This window comes from Pan paniscus, chromosome 2, assembly GCF_029289425.2.
Source record: "Pan paniscus chromosome 2, NHGRI_mPanPan1-v2.0_pri, whole genome shotgun sequence".
NCBI lineage: Eukaryota > Metazoa > Chordata > Mammalia > Primates > Hominidae > Pan > Pan paniscus.
Window position 1 is genome coordinate 191,521,969 of NC_085926.1, and position 21,577 is coordinate 191,543,545.

Here is a 21,577-nt window from a genome sequence, read left to right on the forward strand (position 1 = left end):
TGTCTGGCTGACCCTAGTTTCAATCTCTTTTCCACCATTTGCTAATCATTCTACCTTGGGCAAAACATAGTATTAAAAGAAAACTTCAGACAAGTTAAATTTGATGGAGTTTAATTGAGCAAAGAAAAAAAATGATCCACAAATTGGGCAGTCTCCAGAATCACCGCAGATTCAGAGAGACTCCAGGGGTGCCTCGTGGTCAGAACAAATTTATAGACAGAAAAGGTAAAGTGACCTACAGGAATCAGAATTGAGACATAGAAACAGTGAGATTGGTTACAGCTCGGCGTTTGCCTTATTTGAACACAGTTTGAACACTCAGCAGTCTATGAGTGATTGAAGTATGGCCGCTGGGATTGGCCAACACTCAGCTGTTATTACAGATGCATACTACTAAGTTAGGTTTTCGATTTTGTCTGCCTATTAAGCTAGGTTACAGTTCATCCACAAGGACTCAAATATAAAAGTACGGAGTCCTTTTCAGGCCATATTTAGTTCGCTTTAGCAATTCCCCCCTTTTGGTCAGCCCCTCAATTTAGAGAGATTGACCAAAACTTTAGGCATTGACACCACTCTCTGTCACCATCATAAAGACTTATTTGGTCTCAATGTGGAACTCACAAGTCGTTTTTAGTTTCAGTACGGAGTCTCACACGTCTTCTTTGGTGTTAATAGGGAATTCACAAGTCACGACTTTGTACCAGCTAAATGATTCTTTATGTTCTTGCTGATCCAGTTGGAGTAAGACCATTCAACTGTCAGTGTATAGCTGCATACAAAACATTTAAGACTTGAGAGTATACAGCGTGCCAAGGGGACTATTATTATGACTGTTAAGAGGACACCATCAAAATGCTAAGGTGTACTCCTTAATAAAAGTTCTTATGAAATGAACTGAACCAAATTAGCCAAGTTAAGGTTCAGACAATATAAGCAGTTCAGCAGTATTAGGGTCTGATTGGTCATAGTCTTCATTTGGAGTATGATAGTGATTAAGGATCATAGTTCGCTGTAAAGTAGCTTGACTTAAAGAGGTACTCATTTTCATTGTTACCTTGGTAATACAAGTCATAATAACTTGGAAACCTGCTAGAAGAGATATAAAGATTAGAAACCCTTGGAAAACCCAAGCTTGCCATTCACCACTTAGGATGCCTGCAAACCAACTGTTAGTTGCTCCTATAAACATATCATGGGTTCCTTTCTCTTGAGAGATTTCTTTATTGTACTTGGTGGCAGTGTCTAAGGAAACAGCAGTATCAGCCACCTTTTAAATTAAGCTTTCTGTAGTAGCAGAATCAAGGGAGGGATAAGTACAAAATTCAGTTTTGTTTAACACCAAACATAGGCCTCCAGCTTGAGCAAAAAGAAGATCTAAGACTGCATGATCTTCCATTAAGTGTTTTCGTTGAATATGTATGTTGTCATGTGCCTTTCTGAGAGTAGCTTCTACCCATCTGAAACCCTGGGAGGTCTGATTGGCTACAAAATCCAAGAATTTTCCCAATATACAAATTAGTTTTAAATTCCGTACAAATGGTACTTCACTACCACCAAGAGTGAGCCCCCAGGAACCCCAATGGAATCTTTCCCCGGTAGAAACTAGCTTATCCTCGTCTATTTCGAGGCTAGTGCTAATTTCAGTTATTGATCATTTTGGCCTCCAAGTATAAGGGCTATCATGAGAATTTTCAGGGGAAGCAATTCGAAAGGCAGGAGCAGGCCAGGCCAGATAACAAGAACCAAACCAACCAAGGAGGCAGAACAGAATATGCAGATTCTCCACAGACCCAATAGAGACCCTCAGGGGTTGGAAAAGGGGGCCACCTAGTTGTATTTGAGCAGGGATCATTCAAGTTTGTTCGACCATGAATCTGTAGCTCCTGAATAACATCCAGTGGGAAATTTACTTTTCTGTGGCCCCTTTATAGTGTGTTGTAAGGGTGTATAACCACATCTAGTAAAAAGAGACCCTACTGGATATACAAGCAATCACTCATACTAACATAAGTAATTCCCAAATCTTGAGTATGTGATGCCTGCAAGCACAATATACGTTTTGCAGGCATCACTTGGATTGGTTTTTTATATTTGGTGTGATTGACTTTATCAGTTGAAAAAGAGTGTTGTTTTAATGAGTGTAGGAAAGCAAGTACTAGTGATGTTTAGAGTATCAAGAATAGCTTTCCATTCTTCCCTTGGGGTTTCAGGGTGACTCATTGGGAAACGTGGAGGGGCACTGGCACCCATGGAATCATTTCCTGATTTTTTGGCATTAGGCCACAAACCCAACAGTTACCCTGGTTTTCTGCTAGAGCATAAGCTCGAGCTGAAGCCATCCACTGATTATGGTCCCATGGATTTTCATGTAAGGAAAAGGAAAGGATTAGGGAAAAAAATAAGGAAAACAGAAAAACACATAAGGCTTTCATGGTGGTAGAAAAGTCTTGATCTGTGATCTAGGGAAAGCTGTCTGTAACCAGGATGCTGTCTGCTTCTGGGAAGAGATTTCCCTGGTCAGCTTTACCTTAAAGTCTCCAACGGGTATATAGTACCAGGAGTCTGAGGGGTCCCTTCTGAATTGTGAGATGTGGACCCACGGTTCAAAGCCCTGAAGCTTCTCTGCACTGTGGGTGGTGAGAAGGACTTGGTATGGTCCCATCCAACGAGGTTCAAGAGTGATCTTCTTCTGATGTCATTTCCAGAAGGCCCAGTCTCCAAGTTCCAGACCATGGAGGGTTTGATTGTCCTCAGTTGGTGGATCTCGAAATGCTTCCTTTACCTGGTGGAAGTATACTTTGGCGTAATACATTAAAGCCTTGCAGTATTTAGTCATATCAGAGTTTAAGAGAGCAGGAGAAGCATGAGATGGTATTATTAGGGACATGGGCCTCCCAGTGACTATTTCATAAGGGGTCAATTTATGTTTTCCATCAGGATTGAATCTGATTGCCATTAAAACCAAAAGGTAGTACCTTTGGCCAAGGCAACTCAGTTCATTCAGTTAACTTGGCCAGTTTCAGTTTTCAAATGCCATTTGTTCTTTCAAGCTTTCCTGAAGACTGAGGGTAATAAGGACAATGGTAATGCAACTGTGTCAGTAACACTTTATTTAACTGCTTTATAACTTGCTCAGTAAAATGAGTTCCTCTATCGATGGAGACTTTTAGAGGGATCCCCCATAAAGGAAAACATTTTCTAATAATTTCTTAGCTATGGTCACAGCATCAGCTTTCCTACATGGGAAGGCCTTTATCCAACCAGAAAACATGCAAACTATTACAAGAACATACTGATACCCTATTGAGGGTGGTAACTGAATGAAGTCCATCTGTAAATGTTCAAATGGTCCATCAGGTGGTGGAAATATACTGCCTCAAGTTTTTCTGGGATTATGAGTTTGACAAGTCAAGCATTGATTATAAGCCATTTTAGCAATTTCAGAATAGTCACCCCACCAGTATTTTTTCATAATTTGGATCACTTTGTCTGTTCCATGATGAGCTGTGGAGAGCTTTCAATAATGGAAGCTTCAAAGATTCAGGAAGGACCAGGCGGCCGTCTGGGCCCTCTGTGAGTCTTTGCTTCACGTTAAATTTACATCCTTTTAGATACCAGTTTTGTTTTTGCAAATCAGATGCGTTGCACTGTTTATTAAATAGGTCATCATAAGGAAATTGGCTTGGATTAATCTTACGGAGTTCATTCAGATTGCATATCTTGATGGTTTCAGCACTAGCTGAGCATAAAAATCTGCTAAAGCATTTCACGGATATTTGGGTTCATTTCTACAAGTATGAGCTTCAGTCTTAATAACAGCAATCTGCATTTGTAACAGGATAGCAGAAAGGAGCTCATCTGTTTAGAGTCCATTTTTGATGGGGATCCCACTAGAGGTGAGAAACCTTCGTAGTTTCCATATCATGCCACAATCACATACTACTCCAAAAGCATGTCTACTATCCATCAATATTTACTGACTTGTCCTTAGCTGTATGACATGTTCAGGTAAGGGCAGAAAGTTCTGCAGGTTGGGCTGACTTGACTTGACGAGTTCCCTTCTCTATTAACTCATTTTGGGTGGTAACGGCATATCCTGCCTGATATTTTTTTTTCTGAGTTTTTGGCATAGGACCGTTAATTCAGGATTATCCAGTGGAGTATCTTGTATAGCAACACGAGGGGCCACTATTTCTGATACTACACTCACACCGTTGTGGTCTTCACCATCATCAGGCAGAGATAACAGTAGCAGGATTAAGTAGATTACAGCCTTTTAGATGAAGATAAGAAGGAGATAGGAGAAGTAATTCATAAGATGTTAGTCTACTCGCTGAAAAATGCTGGGTTTGATTGGAATTTAATAGACTTTCCACAGCGTGTGGGACTTGCAAATTAAGTTCATTTCCTAAAACCAGATCTGATGAAGCTTCTACCAGCTTGGCTGCGCTACTGCTTTTAAACAATTAGGATATGCCTTAGAGACTGGGCCTAATTGCAGGCTATAGTATGCAGTGGTCCTGTGTTTAGCACCGTGTTCCTGATTGTTACATTCATGAACAAACAAAGTGAAAGGTTTAGTGTAATTTGGAAGTCCTAAAGCTGGGGGCTGTTGTAAGGCCAACTTCATTTGGCTAAAAGCCTGCTCATGACTATCTTCCCAAGGTAAAGGCTCTGGTACAGCATTTTTAGTGAGCTCATACAGTGGTGAAGCTATTAAGGAAAAATTTGGAACCCAGGATCTGCAATATCCTGCAAGCCTAAGAAAGCCTTTTGTCTTTTGGTTGCAGGTCGAGGAAAACTTTAAATAGGCTTTATCCTCTCAGGTAAGAGGGAAATCCCTTCAGCAGCCAAGTCATGTCCCAAATAGTGGACTTTTTCTTTTGAAAATTGAAGTTTTGGCCAGGCATGGTGGCTAATGCCTGTAATCCCAGCACTTTGGGAGGCTGAGGCAGGCGGATCACCTGAGGTCGGGAGTTCAAGGACAGCCTGACCAACATGGAGAAACCCTGTCCTTACTAAAAATACAAAATTAGCCAGGCATGGTGGCGCATGCCTGTAATCCCAGCTACTCGGGAGGCTGAGGCAGGAGAATCGCTTGAACCCAGGAGATGGAGGTTGCGGTGAGCCAGTATCACACCATTGCACTCCAGCCTGGGCAACAAGAGTGAAACTCCATCTCAAAAAAAAAAAAAAAAAAGAAAGAAAAGAAAAAATTGAAGTTTTTCCATTGAAGCCCTGTGACCTTTATATGCAAGTTGCTGTAAAAGGTAAACTGAGTCAATTTCCGGGCACTCCTTAATAGGAGAGCATAACAATAAGTTATCTACATACTGAATGAAAGTAGAATTTTGAGGAAACTGTAGTGTCATTAACTCCTGATGCAGTGCCTGGGGAAAATATGAAGGGGCTTCAGTAAACCCTTGTGGCATTACACTCCAGGTGTATTGCTGATTTTTCCAAGTAAAGGCAAACAAGTATTGACTTTCTTTATGGGATGCTAGAGAAGGCTGAGCCAAGATCTATTACTGTGGACAACTTGGAATCAGTGGGTACATTAGGTTATAAAGTATTAGGATTTGGGACTACAGGAAATCTTGGTATTACAATTTTATTAATTGCCTGTAAATCTGGAACAAATCTCCAGCCTCATCCATTTTGTTTTTTAACTGGTAGGATTGGAGTGTTACAGGGGCTGGTGCATGGAATTATGAGTCCTTGTTTAATTAAATCTTCTACAATTGGTGAGAGCCCTTAAATTGCTTCAGGTTTTAGTGGATATTGTGGTAATTAGGCAAAGGTTTAGAATGATCTGTTAGTACTTTTATAGGTTCTACACTTTTAATTCTTCCTATATCAGTTGGGAAGAGGCCCATAAACATTAGGTGTTTTCGAAAGATCAGGGGTATTACAGGCTTGAGTTTCGATCTTATCAATTTCTGCCTGTAGACAGCATAACAATTCTAGTTCAGGAGAATCAGGAAAACTCTTAAGATTATTTCTGTTTCTGAGGAAAATTTTAGGTGCCCTTTTAGCTTTGAAAGTAAATCTTGCCCTACCAAGTTTACTGGAACAGTATCACATAGTAAAAAACTGTGTTTTTCTGAAAGGGGACTCAGAGTTAATTGGATGGATTCAGATATGGGAACCTCTTGAACTTGATTTGAAACCCCTGTCACAGAAATGACCTTTTTACTCTGAGGGATTTGTTGGCTTATTAAGGTGGGGTTTATGGTAGATAGAGTAGCCCTGGTATCCATAAGGACTATACACAACTCCCTATTTATTTTAACCTCTGTTTCCCCATGTTCCTTTAAAGGTATTACGGGGAGCAATCCACTGGAGAATCCCTTAGAGCCTCCTTTAAGTTGAATATTGTCAGGAGGACTAAGGTCTCTTGGGCTCCCTCTAGTGGTGAAACAGTTTGGCCTAGAGGGAGGTTTATCAGCCGACAATCCCTTTTCCAGTGCCCCGGTTGTTTGCAATACAGGCAGACATCTTGGGGTAAAGAACTTCTTGTTCTAGGACCTCTTGATGTGATTTTTTTAATATATAATTTAAAAAATATTTTCCAAAGTGTGACTTAAAAAAAATTTTTTTTATTATACTTTAAGTTTTAGGGTACATGTGCACAACGTGCAGGTTTGTCACATATGTATGCATGTGCCATGTTGGTGTGCTGCACCCATTAACTCGTCATTTACATTAGGTATATCTCCTAATGCTATCCCTCCCCCCTCCCCCCACCCCACAACAGGCCCCAGTGTGTGATGTTCCCCTTCCTGTGTCCAAGTGTTCTCACTGTTCAATTCCCACCTACGAGTGAGAACATGCGGTGTTTGGTTTTTTGTCCTTGTGATAGTTTGCTGATAATGATGGTTTCCAGCTTCATCCATGTCCCTACAAAGGACATTAACTTATCATTTTTTATGGCTCCATAGTATCCCATGGTGTATATGTGCCACATTTTCTTAATCCAGTCTATCATTGTTGGACATTTGGGTTGGTTCCAAGTCTTTGCTATTGTGAATAGTGCTGCAGTAAACATACATGTGCATGTGTCTTTATAGCAGCATGATTTATAATCCTTTGGGTATATACCCCGTAATGGGATGGCTGGGTCAAATGGTATTTCTAGTTCTAGATCCCTGAGGAATTGCCACACTGACTTCCACAATGGTTGAACTAGTTTACAGTCCCACCAACAGTGTAAAAGTGTTCCTATTTCTCCACATCCTCTCCAGCACCTGTTGTTTCCTGACTTTTTAATGATTGCCATTCTAACTGGTGTGAGTTGCTATCTCATTGTGGTTTTGATTTGCATTTCTCTGATGGCCAGTGATGATGAGCATTTTTTCATGTCTGTTGGCTGCATAAATGTCTTCTTTTGAGAAGTGTCTGTTCATATCCTTCACCCACTTGTTGATGGGGTTGTTTGTTTTTCTCTTGTAAGTTTGTTTGAGTTCTTTGTAGATGCTGGATATTAGCCCTTTGTCAGATGAGAAGTTTCAGAAATTTTCTCCCATTCTGTAGGTTGCCTGTTCACTCTGATGGTAGTTTCTTTTGCTGTGCAGAAGCTCTTTAGTTTAATGAGATCCCATTTGTCAATTTTGGCTTTTGTTGCCATTGCTTTTGGTGTTTTAGACATTAAGTCCTTGGCCATACCTGTGTCCTGAATGGTATTGCCTAGGTTTTCTTCTAGGATTTTTATGGTTTTAGGTCTAAATTAAGTCTTTAATCTATCTTGAATTAATTTTTGTATAAGGTGTAAGGAAGGGATCCAGTTTCAGCTTTCTACATATGGCTAGCCAGTTTTCCCAGCACCATTTATTAAATAGGGAATCGTTTCCCCGTTTCTTGTTTTTGTCAGGTTTGTCAAAGATCAGATAGTTGTAGATATGCGGCATTATTTCTGAGGGCTCTGTTCTGTTCCATTGGCCTATATCTCTGTTTTGGTACCAGTACCATGCTGTTTTGGTGACTGTAGCCTTGTAGTATAGTTTGAAGTCAGGTAGCGTGATGCCTCCAGCTTTGTTCTTTGGCTTAGGATTGACTTGGCAATGCAGGCTCTTTTTTGGTTCCATATGAACTTTAAAGTAGTTTTTTCCAATTCTGTGAAGAAAGTCTTTGGTAGCTTGATGGGGATGGCATTGAATCTATAAATTACCCTGGGCAGTATGGCCATTTTCACGATATTGATTCTTCCTACCCATGAGCATGGAATGTTCTTCCATTTGTTTGTATCCTCTTTTATTTCGTTGAGCAGTGGTTTGTAGTTCTCCTTGAAGAGGTCCTTCACATCCCTTGTAAGTTGGATTCGTAGGTATTTTATTCTCTTTGACGCAATTGTGAATGAGAGTTCACTCATGATTTGGCTCTCTGTCTGTTATTGGTATATAAGAATGCTCTCTTTTGTTCTTTGTTAGTTTTGCTAGCGGTCTATCAATTTTGTTGATCTTTTCAAAAAACCAGTTACTGGGTTCATTGATTTTTTGAAGGGTTTTTTGTGTCTCTATCTCCTTCAGTTCTGCTCTGGTCTTAATTATTTCTTGCCTTCTGCTGGCTTTTGAATGTGTTTGCTCTTGCTTCTCTAGTTCTTTTAATTGTGACATTAGAGTGTCAATTTTAGATCTTTCCTGCTTTCTCTTGTGGGCATTCAGTGCTATAAATTTCCCTCTACACACTGCTTTGAATGTGTCCCAGAGATTCTGGTATGTTGTGTCTTTGTTCTCATTGGTTTCAAAGAACATCTTTACTTCTGCCTTCATTTCGTTATGTACCCAGTAGTCATTCAGGAGCAGGTTGTTCAGTCTCCATGTAGTTGAGCAGTTTTGAGTGAGTTGATTAATCCTGAGTTCTAGTTTGATTCCACTGTGGTCTGAGAGACAGTTTGTTATAATTTGTATTCTTTTTACATTTTCTGAGGAGTGCTTTATTTCCAACTATGTGGTCAATTTTGGAATAAGTGCAGTGTGGTGCTAACAAGAATGTATATTCTGTTGATTTGGGGTGGAGAGTTCTGTAGATGTGTATTAGGTCCGCTTGGTGCAGAGCTGAGTTGAATTCCTGGATATCCTTGTTAACTTTCTGTCTCGTTGGTCTGTCTAATGTTGACAGTGGGGTGTTAAAGTCTCCCATTATTATTGTGTGGGAGTCTGAGTCTCTTTGTAGGTCTCTAAGGACTTGCTTTATGAATCTGGGTGCTCCTGTATTGGGTGCATATATATTTAGGATAGTTAGCTCTTCTTGTTGAATTGATCCCTTTACCATTATGTAATGGCCTTCTTTGTCTCTTTTGATCTTTGTTGGTTTAAAGTCTGTTTTACCAGAGACTAGGATTGAAACCCCTGCCTTTTTTTGTTTTCCATTTGCTTGGTAGATCTTCCTCCATCCCTTTATTTTGAGCCTATGTGTGTCTCTGCATGTGAGATGGGTTTCCTGAATACAGCACACTGATGGGTCTTGACTCTTTATCCAATTTGCCAGTCTGTGTCTTTTAATTGGAGCATTTAGCCCATTTACATTTAAAGTTAATATTGTTATGTGTGAATTTGATCCTGTCATTCTCTCAACATTTGCTTGTCTGTAAAGGATTTTATTTCTCCTTCACTTATGAAGCTTAGTTTGGCTGGATATGAAATTCTGGGTTGAAAATTCTTTTCTTTAAGAATGTTGAATATTGGCCTCCACTCTCTTCTGGCTTGTAGAGTTTCTGCCGAGATATCAGCTGTTGGTCTGATGGGCTTCCCTTTGTGGGTAACCTGACCTTTCTCTCTAGCTGCCCTTAACATTTTTTCCTTCATTTCAACTTTGGTGAATCTGACAATTATGTGTCTTGGAGTTGCTCTTTTCGAGGAGTATCTTTGTGGCATTCTCTGTGTTTCCTGAATTTGAATGTTGGCCTGCCTTGCTAGATTGGGGAAGTTCTCCTAGATAATATCCTGCAGAGTGTTTTCCAACTTGGTTCCATTCTTCCCGTCACTTTCAGGTACACCAGTCAGACGTAGATTTGGTCTTTTCACATAGTCCCATATTTCTTGGAGGCTTTGTTCGTTTCTTTTTATTCTTTTTTCTCTAAACTTCTCTTCCCGCTTCATTTCATTGATTTGATCTTCCATCACTGATACCCTTTCTTCCAGTTGATCGAATCGGCTACTGAGGCTTGTGCATCCGTCACGTAGTTCTCGTGCCTTGGTTTTCAGCTCCATCAGGTCCTTTAAGGACTTCTCTGCATTAGTTATTCTAGTTAGCCGTTCGTCTAATTTTTTTCAAGGTTTTTAACTTCTTTGCCATGGGTTCGAACTTCCTCCTTTAGCTCGGATAGTTTGATTGTCTGAAGCCTTCTTCTCAGCTCGTCAAAGTCATTCTCTGTCCAGCTTTGTTCTGTTGCTGGTGAGGAGCTGCATTCCTTTGGAGGAGGAGAGGTGCTCTGATTTTTAGAATTTTCAGTATTTTTGCTCTGTTTCTTCCCCATCTTTGTGGTTTTGTCTACCTTTGGTCTTTGATGATGGTGATGTACTGATGGGTTTTTGGTGTGGATGTCCTTTCTGTTTGTTAGTTTTCCTTCTAACAGTCAGGACCCTCAGCTGCAGGTCTGTTGGAGTTTGCTGGAGGTCCACTCCAGACCATGTTTGCCTGGGTATCAGCAGCGGAGGCTGCAGAACAGCGAATATTGGTGAACAGCAGATGTTGCTGCCTGATCGTTCCTCTGGAAGTTTTGTCTCAGAGGGGTACCCGGCCATGTGAGGTGTCAGTCTGCCCCTACTTGGGGGTGCCTCCCAGTTAGGCTATTCGGGGGTCAGGGACCCACTTGAGGAAGCAGTCTGTCTGTTCTCAGATCTCAAGCTGCGTGCTGGGAGAACCACTACTCTCTTCCAAGCTGTCAGACAGGGACATTTAAGTCTGCAGAGGTTTCTGCTGCCTTTTGTTCGGCTATGCCTTGCCCACAGAGGTGGAGTCTACAGAGGAAGGCAGGCCTCCTTGAGCTGCAGTGGGCTCCACCCAGTTCGAGCTTCCTGGCTGCTTTGTTTACCTGCTCAAGCCTCAGCAATGGCAGGCACCCCTCCCCCAGCTTTGCTGCCACCTTGCAGTTTGATCTCAGACTGCTGTGCTAGCAATGAGCGAGGCTCCATGGGCATAGGACCCTCTGAGCCAGGCGCGGGATATAGTCTCCTGGTGTGCCGTTTGCTACGACCATCAGAAAAGCGCAGTATTAGGGTGGGAGTGACCCAATTTTCCAGGTGCTGTCTGTCACCCCTTTCCTTGGCTAGGAAAGGGAATTCCCTGACCCCTTGCGCTTCCTGGGTGAGGCGATGCCTCGCCCTGCTTTGGCTCATGCTCAGTGCGCTGCACCCACTGTCCTGCACCCACTGTCTGACAGTCCCCAGTGAGATGAACCCAGTACCTCAGTTGGAAATGCAGAAATCACCCGTCTTCTGCATCGCTCAAGCTGGGAGCTGTAGACCGGAGCTGTTCCTATTTGGCCATCTTGGAACCGCCCGATTGTGATTTAAAATGAGAATGAGATGGTCCCTTTGGTTCCTGGTCCCTGTAACTGTTGCAATTGAAGGGGCATAAGCTTATTAGCCTTTTGAGGTTTTTTTGCTCTAGAGTCTTCTCAAAATGCTTAGCTAGGTTGGGCACGATGGCTCACGCCTGTAATCCCAGCACTTTGGAAGGCCAAGGTGGGAGGATCACGAGGTCAAGAGATCGAGACCATCCTGGCTAAGATGGTGAAATCCCATCTCTACTAAAAATACACAGATTAGCTGGGCATGGTGGCGCACGCCTGTAGTCGCAGCTACTCGGGAGGCTGAGGCAAGAGAATCGCTTGAACCTGGGAGGCAGAGGTTGCAGTGAGCCGAGATTGCGCCACTACACTCTAGCCTGGGTGACAGAGCAAGACTCCACCTCAAAAAAAAAAAAAAAAAAAAGTTCAGCTAAGGCCACCAATTCAGTCACATCTCTAACTTCCCATTGCAACTTATGTTTTTTAGTTAAACTGCTAAGTTCAGGATGGAGTCCATTTATAAGTAAAGCAGTTAATGCTGTTTCAGCCCCTGCAGGGAATACTCCTTGCTGTACTTTGAGCCCAGAATGTTTCACAAATATTTCTAAGCGACTTCTGTAATCTGAAACTGGTTCATCTTTTCTTTTCTTTTTTTTTTTTTGCTTACAAGATTGTATGATGGACCAATTTTTTGTGGAAAAATTTTAGGAACTGAATGTAAAAGGTTTTCAGCGATTTTTCTAGCTATTTTTGGTCCTTCTTGTGAGGAGCTCTTGGAGGGGCCTTTAAAATGTCCTACTCAGGTTTGTCCCGTTCTGCTGCTGCCATCCATTTCCGAGCTTCACCAGCCCCCAGTATCATATGAATAAATTGGTAAATTCATGAAGTCCTGGATCGTAAGCTCCTATTAGGATTCTAAATTCCTCAGTAAATTTTTGAGACTTTTCCCTTGGACCAGGGAAGTCCTTCACAATGGGGCTAAGCTCAGTTTTAGACCATGGAGTGAAAGTAGTTACAGCAGGCAGGCCTGGCTGATCAGAAGGTCTCACTTTGTAAGACATCTGTCTAACTTCCTTTTTTTTTTTTTTTTTTTTTTTAAATCGTCTTCGGGGTGAAAGTGTAATTTAACAAAAAGGTTAGTGGACTCAGAGTATGTAGGTAGAGATGGACAAAGAAGGAACAGTCTGAGTTAGATCAGTCAAAGTACAGTCCTCTTTCTTCATGTCCTTGGTCTGTTGCTTAAGCTTTTCATTTGGTTTTTGCAAAGAATCTTTTAAGGAGGCACTTTTTGATTCACTTAGTCTTTTGGAGGCCTTTGCGTATCCATGAGACAATACATCCCACTGTATTTGTGGGGCCTTTGATCCCATTTTTCTAATATGCCTTGCAAACAATTTTATCCAAATTAAAACTTCTCCATTGTGGCCATTTTAATTCTAAGTTTTCTTTAGTGAGGTTAACCCATTTTTCTGAAAATGCACATGTTCTGGGCCCATAATTTTTATACGTAAAATTAGCTGGAGTCCCTGAAGATGGAGTCCCAGACTCCTTGGATTGAGATGATCCCATTATTAAATAAGGTACTTATCAGAGGTCTGAGGCCTCTAACTGAATCCAATCCAGTTAATTGTTGAATCCAATTTGATCTTGGATCCAGTCCAGGCTAAGTATTGCTTGAGTAAACTCGGAGAGCTCAAAACATAAGTTAGTGGAGCTCGGAATCCGAAAGAAAACTCACCCACGACCTCCAGTTACAATCAAGAGACCAGTGAGTGCAACGGGCTCAGTGGGTACCTCGCCAGGTCACCTGGTGTTCCAGGGGGTTGCCAGAGTTTTTCTTCAAATCCCACTTCTGACACCAAATCTGTTAAAAGAAAACTTCGGACAAGTTAAATTTGATGGAGTTTAATTAAGCAAGGAAAATAAACACTTTGCAAATCAGGCAGCCTCCAGAATTGAATGCAGTTTGAACACTTAGCAGTCTATTAGTGCTTAAAGTATGGCCACTGGGATTGGCCAACACTCAGCTATTATTACAGATGCATACTACTCAGGTTTTCCATTTTGTCTGCCTATTGTGCTAGGTTATGGTTTGTCCACAAGAACACAAATATAGAAGTATGGAGTCCTTCTCAGGCCATATTTAGTTTGCTTTAACAATACTTAAAAAAAAAATTTGTAAAATAAGGATACTTAACCTTACTGGGTGTTTCTGAGAGTTAACATTTATATAGTTACGCTGTAGTGAAAACAGCTAGCGTAATGTCTGGTATGTATAGGAACATGAGATACCGCTTTCCCCATATCCCCATACCATTCTTCACAGCATTGCTCCTGTCTTCCTTGATTCCTCCTCCTCCTTCTTTGTTTTTTTTTTTTTGGAGATGGAGTCTCATTCTGTTGCCCAGGCTGGAGTGCCGTGGTGCGATCTCAGCTCACTGCAACCTCTGCCTCCTGGGTTCACGTGATTCTCCTGCCTCAGCCTCCTGAATAGCTGGGATTACAGGCACACACCAACACACTCAGCTAATTTTTGTATTTTTAGTAGGGATGGGGTTTCACCATGTTGGCCAGGCTGGTCTTGAACTCCTGACCTCAGGTGATTCACCCACCTCAGCCTCCCAAAGTGCTGGGATTACAGGTGTGAGCCACCACGCCCTGCCTCCTTCTTAAGAAGTTTCCAGTCCCTTGTAATTAAAGGAATTAATATTTTTTAACTACTTAGAATCAGACTGGCCCTGATTATTAGTAAGCAACTAATAGTAAGCAAGCAACTATGTATGCAACTATGAGTGTATGTTAAGATATGGTTGTTGGTAACCTTTCATTCTCTTCAGGAAGAAGAGGGTGGAGCTCTACAGTCAATGTGTACATTTAAATTCTGTTCCCTTTCGAGCTTTTTTGCTACTTTCATTCTTCTGGGGATCCAGGTGCTTGAGTTGGGATTGATTAACTTCCTTAATTTCCACCCCTGTGCTGTCAGGATCGGGAGACATAGATGAAGGTGTTCTAAACTGCTAGAAATTTTGTTTTTGAAAGCAAAAGTTTGCATGCATTTTTGTTTTCAACTTTTACTTACAGTGAATAGTGGTTAATAAAATAAGTCCCTGCCATTTCTCTCTTTGGTTTCAATTCCTGAGACCAGGATCATAGCCCACATATTAGAGTGGAGTCCCACTGCTTTGGTTTGAATCATGCCTTTGTTTCTTATGTCAGTGTGACTTTGGGCAAGTTATTTAAGTCTTTGCACCACATTTTCCTCATCTGTAAAATGAGGATGATACTAGTACTTTCTACATGGGGTTGTTAGCAGGATTAAATGAGATAGCACATACTGTAACCATGTCTGGCACATAGTCAATGGTTAGTAAATGTGAACTATTGTGTGACATTGTGGTTAGTCACGTATGGGGCTGTGTGTGTTTCCTTTAGTATATTGCTCTTTTAATGTCATTTCCTTTGTACTGTTACCCTCTCTGATCTTTCTTCCATATTCATTTTTCTTTCAGTGAGGTCTGCCAGTCTTTAGTGAAACACAGCTCTGGAATAAAAGGAAGTTTACCACTACAAAAACTACATCTGGTTTCACGAAGCATTTATCATTCACATCATCCTACCTTAAAGCTTCAACGACCCCAATTAAGGACATCCTTTCAGCAGTTCTCTTCTCTGACAAACCTTCCTTTACGTAAACTGAAATTCTCTCCAATTAAATATGGCTACCAGCCTCGCAGGAATTTTTGGCCAGCAAGATTAGCTACGAGACTCTTAAAACTTCGCTATCTCATACTAGGATCGGCTGTTGGGGGTGGCTACACAGCCAAAAAGGTGAACTTGACATTCCTACTGGTTTTCCAATTATTATATCATGATTCAGTTTCTATAGCATAAATCATTTTTCTTTTGTGTAGTGGAATACAATTGGATGTTTAAACATTTATTTTGTGTCTCTACCATGGACTAGATTGTTTTAATGATGCTAATAGGAAGATGCCTTTAGAATCTTAGTTATAATTACAGGAAATTAAAATGGCCTAGTGGAAGGAGCACAGGGCTGGGAATAGGAACACCTAGGTTTGATTTTGAGCTTAGACATTTAGTAGCACAGATGTGAAAGTCAGGTGGCATTCTCACACAAGCACTTCTTGGCAGGTCTGGGACCAGAGGCAAGGCGTCCTGTCTCCCAGTCTGTCTTCCTTCTACCTCACAGTAATATTTAGGGCAAAATTATGAAACCTGTTTGAAATAGGAGTATATTCTGAATTTTTACATTTTCCATATTTAACAGAGGAGTGTTAACTTGTTTTATATGCTTGTTTGCTGAGACCACTTAATTTTGTTTCTTAAAAGTTTTGAACATCATACATTATTCTTAGTAGATTAATGTGTTTTAATTAAATAATTTTTCTTTACGTGTTTATTTGGCATGCAGAGCATCTGATTGACACACTTTCTTGTCTTTTAGACTTTTGATCAGTGGAAAGATATGATACCGGACCTTAGTGAATATAAATGGATTGTGCCTGACATTGTGTGGGAAATTGATGAGTATATCGATTTTGGTTTGTATCATGAACATTAAAATACTTTTTTTGGTCATCTCGAGGAAAGAGAAATAGTTTATTGAGATAGTTTCTTAACTTATGAACCTAATATATCACGGTTTTATTTTAATGATATAAGTAATAGAATATCAATGAAAAAAATCTGTATAAAAGAAATACCCAGTAGCCCATCATTTTACCACAGCTGCCACTAACTGTTTGGAGCATTTTCTTTTAATTATACTTACTATATGTGGTTAGTATCTTTTTAACTTATCGATTGATTGAGACAGGATCTTGCTCTGTCACTCAGGCTGAAGTGCGGTCTTGGAATCATAACTCACTGCAGCCCTGAACTGGCTAAAGTAGTCCTTCCGACTCTGCCTCCCAAGTAGCCGGGACTACATGTGTGTGCCACCATGCCCGACTGATTTTTTAATTTCTTGTAGAGATGGAGTCTCACTATGTTGCCCAGGCTAGTCTCAAATTCCTTAGCTCAAACCTCTCACCTCAGCCTCTCAAAGCGCTGAGATTACAAGTGTGAGCCACTATGCCTGGCTTGAGTTTTTTTCTTTTAATTTTTTTCTTTTCATGAATACTACCACAGAATAGTATTTTAGTTCCCTTTTTAAAAATTATGTAATCATGGTGAATATTCACTTTTGTATTTTGTCTTTTGCTACCTAACATATTTTGTCAGCATTTCCATGCTGCCAAGTAGCCTTTCTATTAATAATATCATTTTCTGCATTATGTAATGTTGCCCAGAGCATATTTATTGTGACCCACCTAGCTAGCTCCTTTTGATTGGATACCTTGGTTATCTCTACCTTTTGTAGCCAAGTTCTTTAAAAGTCTGTTAGTATCCAGAGTAATTTCTTTCCTTAGTTGGCCACTGCCCTCCCTTTTTCAATAGGTGGATGAGAAAAAAGTATATTGGATCGCTATGATTGCCAGTAATTCATGGTGATCTTTAAGAAATATATTTTCATCAAATTTTTTTAAAAACTTTGTCAGATTTCTTAGTTTAGGTGTATGTGGAGGTGGAATTAATCTTTACTTGCACTTATTCACAGAATTTATAAAGATAAAACTGTTCTATGTTGACGAATCCATTTGCAAAAAAAGCACTTTCAAATTGTTCTTCTAATATTAATGAGGAGAGCTTTCAACTTGATGTATTTGCCAGTACCACAGCGTAGTGGCTGAGAGCCTGTATTCTGGAGCTAGACTGCCTGGGCTGGAACCCGGGCTCCTCCACTTCCTGGCTGTGTACCTTAGTTTCTCATCTGTAAATGGTGTTGATAATAGTAGCTGTTTTGTAGGGTTGTCATGAGGATTAAACAAGTTAATACTTTAGCCCTTTATAAGAATAGTATCTGACATATTTTCTTAGTTTCACACTCTGTATGTTTTGATCTTTTCCAGAGAAAATTAGAAAAGCCCTTCCTAATTCAGAAGACCTTGTAAAGTTAGCACCAGACTTTGACAAGATTGTTGAAAGCCTTAGCTTATTGAAGGACTTTTTTACCTCAGGTAAGGAAGAAGCTGTTTGATCTAATTTAAAAATTTAAGAACCATGGAGGAAAAATACATGGATTATTTATTTATTCCCATTTTTTTAAATTAAAATATTTAGTACCAATGAAAAACAGGACATTTTTTAAAAAGATAAACACAAAGTTTTGTTACACAATGGTTTTAATCTTTGTTTAGCCCAGTAAAATGGCAGTTCCTAAGCACTTAAACATACTTGGCTTTTAGTGAGGGGAAAAAATATATCACTTGTTCTTGACAAGTAGATGAGACTTCCTATGTATTTGCTTTTCATAAGTGGTTGGACCAATTTGGTGGTTTTAAAACAAATTTAAGTATGATAGACCATAATGAGTAGCATTTATTAAGTTTAATCCTGGCATATTTGCCCAATTATTGCCCTATTGTAATATGAAATCTGAGATCTCAGACATCTTTGTTTGCTCATTTCTGTTAAATTTTACATTTCTATTTCCCCTTTTGCTGATTTTTCACAGGTCACAAATTGGTTAGTGAAGTCATAGGAGCTTCTGACCTACTTCTCTTGTTAGGTGTGTAAACAGACATTTTTGCTGACCTTAACATGCCTTTTAAATGCTTCTAATAAACTAGTTGCAAATAAAATTGCAGACCAAATTTATAATGCTGCTTATGCTGAATTTTAAAACCCCAGAACTATATTAGGCAAACTCATTATCCTTTAGGTGGAAATAATAAAATAATTATTTTGTGATAAAACTAAAATTCTTAAATATGTATGTGTATTATAAGATTAAAGCTATTAAAAGAAAATTTACTTAGCAAAAATATTTTCTTGAAATAGATCTAATTGTTTTTGATAATTGAAATGAAAAGTAATTTTAGTTTGTCTCATCTGCCCTGTCATGGTTGACATTTAACTTTGTTTTCCGGCCGGGCGCGGTGGCTCATGCCTGTAATCCCAGCATTTTGGGAGGCCAAGGCAGGCGGATCATGAGGTCAGGAGATCGAGACCATCCTGGCTAACATGGTGAAACCCCGTCTCTACTAAAAATACAAAAAATTTGCCAGGCGTGGTGGCACACGCCTGTAGTCCTAGCTACTCGGGAGGCTGAGGCAGGAGAATTGCTCGAACCCAGGAGGCGGAGGTTGCAGTGAGCCAAGATTGCGCCACTGCACTCCAGCCTGGGCGACAGAGGGAGACTCTGCCCCCCCAAAAAAAAAAAAAAAAAAAGAAAAAAAATTGTTTTCCTGCTATACATGGTCTGTAATGCCAGTGGTATGTGGCTGAACTGTAAGTACTCTCATGTTAAATAATCCTTACCAAAGATTGTCTTATTTTTTTATTGTAATTTTCAGTTATATATTTTTAATTGTTAGGTTAAACATATGCTGCGATTGCTATAGTTTTTTTTTTATTTTCTGCACAGGTTATCAGTCATGTTCCTTAAAATAAGAATAAAGGCAATTTGATTCTTTGAATCTGAGTTGCTCTAAAAATCCATTCACCTTTTCATTGACTCGATGTAATCTGAAATTCAGCTTAGGCTGTTGACATCACTGGAGAATGTAAAGGGTTGCATATTTATCTTTAAGGTTCTCCAGGAGAAACGGCGTTTAGAGCAACAGATCATGGATCTGAAAGTGACAAGCATTTTAGAAAGGTAAGCGTGAAAGAGAATTGTTCATGTAGGTAGTCTTGAAAGATTTTTTAAAGTTTTTACTTCTTTGGAAGATTTTAAAATGATAACATCTGAGAAGCAAACACAAAAACATCCAAGTAGAGATATTGTTACTAATCTTAGTGCAAAGTACAAGGTATTACGTGGCAGTTCTGGAAATATAATTGAGAAGCCCATTTCTTTCACATATGTCCTGTGAAGCATGAGTTTCGAGGGTTGTCCCCAAGAAAGAGTTGTGTTGTTAAGTGTGGGGGGGGAGAAAGGCTCGTTTAGACAAAGCAAGCGGACTTCTTTTCTTTCCCTAGGACCTCTCATACTGTAATATACTCATGCGCATTGTGAATTTCCAAGGAGTCAAAGCATACAGTGTTTTCCCAAATTATTTATCAACAGAACCCTTTTGCTCATGGAACATCGTATAGGGACTAGATTTCACTTTGGGGAAACTAGAAAGGGAATAGGAATTGTGTTATTAGGAAATAAATCAATTCCCTGATATTGATAGTTAACAAAGTTATGTATGGGGTTATTTATGGTATGTTATTTTCAATACATATTCATTAACAAAATCCATATGAAAGTTATAGGAGAATTGCTGAGGTAGAATAACATACTTTGTTTGTATTTATAATACTCATATATTTACCTGACGTTTTCTGAGTCTTCACTTTTTTCATTCTTTTGGAATTGGTAAAATAACTGATTCCTTGAAAGTTTTTTTCTAAATAATACCTAGATAAATAGATTTATAGAAAAAATATTGTATGAATGTTTTAACATTCATGTAATATGGAACATGTAATTTTTATACTGGAGGTTATTATAGTTTTAATACATCAAAGAAATAATTTTATGTTTATTTTGGAAGCAGGAAGAAGAAATAATTTCTATGAATAGGTTTTCATCTCTTTCCTTGTTCTTCAACTTTGAACTTTTTATATTCCAAATTTTAATTATATTTCAAAAGATTTTTTTCTTTTGCCTTTTAATTTTATCTTTTGGAGAAAAATGTATGTCAAAATGTATGTACGTGTGTTTGTCTTTTGATTTGATCTTTTTTGACCCTCTTTTGCATTGACATTATTTTAACCAAAGGACACTCTTGATTGTTCATGCTACTGGGGGGAAAAAAATAAGTAGAAATTAGCCTAATATTTGTGGCTTATTTTGAGTGAAGGCCTTAGCCCTTAAGGCAATTAAATTTACTGTGGAGAGAAGAGCTAATCTAATGGGGAGAAGGAGCCTTTGTTACAGGTGTGGTAGTGTGGTGCTTTGAGTGACAAGATTTCTGTTTGCCAAATTGGTTAGGAGAAGTCTGTATGTCTGCTTTCTCTCTTATGGCCTAGGATCACTTTGGTGAATGAAAAACCTGTTTCAGGGCCTGACTCAGATAATTCCCTTAAAACCCTGCTAAGGTCATAGATGAATAATCAGTAATTGAACAGAAGCTCTGCAATAGAAAAGAAGCCAGATAATTATTTTTGGAAATTTAATTATATTTACAGATTTTATTTTATACAGTAGACGTGGAATTAAATTTATTACATTATGTTCTAATTTACTCTTTGCTTGTTTTGATTTGCTTGTTGGACAATAAATGTCCTTGTAAACTATTTCCTTTTAACTTTTTCTCAATTTATGGTGCTTATTTTCCCCATTAAAGACTTACCAATTTTTTTTTTTAACTATTTGTTACACATACTGAATCTAGAGTTGTAATTAAGCTACTTTCATTACTGGTTAAGTCAAATTATAGCAAATGCTACTATAAAAATTTACTATCCAAAAATGTGTCTCAAGCCCCAACTGATGATTTCAAATTCTGTTATTAATAATATGCAGCATTGTGTTTGCAAAGCTTGGCTGTTACTTGTGATGCTTGAGAATGATGAGTCACTCAGCTAAACTGAGTGATTTTGAGACTTGTGTACAAATTGATGGTGGAATGTAAGCATGCAAAGAGAGACCTTAGCTTAGCAGTACCCTTTTTGAAATCACTCTGACATCAAGTTTGAAAATGTGGGCAATAATCAGAGGTGGTAAGGTGGCCAGGCTTTAGCTGAATACTTGTTTAACTGGTTCAATCTGAGGGCTGAAAGCCCCAGATTTAAACAGTGTTTAGAGTTTGAAGCGGTCAAGTATTAGTTTAATGGTTGTCAGGTTTGTAACAAAGTTTCTGGCTAGACTTCTACTAGAAATGTAAAAGTACATGTGAATCAGCTTTTTTAAAAAGTAATAATAATTGAAAAACATTTCTACAACTAGAACTAAAGAAAAGATTTGTCCTTTCTAATAGGAAAACACATCTGGAGAAGTGCGGCAACTAG

At 39.3% G+C, this 21,577-nt stretch overlaps 1 protein-coding gene across 4 annotated transcripts in view; it reads left to right on the forward strand.

Annotated features, from left to right (window-relative positions):
* Positions 1–21,577, forward strand: part of OPA1 (OPA1 mitochondrial dynamin like GTPase) — a 104,977-nt gene that overhangs the window by 6,470 nt on the left and 76,930 nt on the right. For 2 of the 4 annotated variants that reach the window (XM_003807653.6, XM_003807652.6), the window contains exons 2-6: positions 15,019–15,337; positions 15,975–16,071; positions 17,482–17,589; positions 18,087–18,140; positions 19,165–19,232. In XM_003807653.6, coding sequence (XP_003807701.1) covers positions 15,019–15,337; positions 15,975–16,071; positions 17,482–17,589; positions 18,087–18,140; positions 19,165–19,232 — 646 coding nt within the window. The remainder of the gene's footprint in view (positions 1–15,018; positions 15,338–15,974; positions 16,072–17,481; positions 17,590–18,086; positions 18,141–19,164; positions 19,233–21,577) is intronic. The other 2 variants (XM_003807650.7, XM_003807651.5) reach the window with 1 other exon arrangement.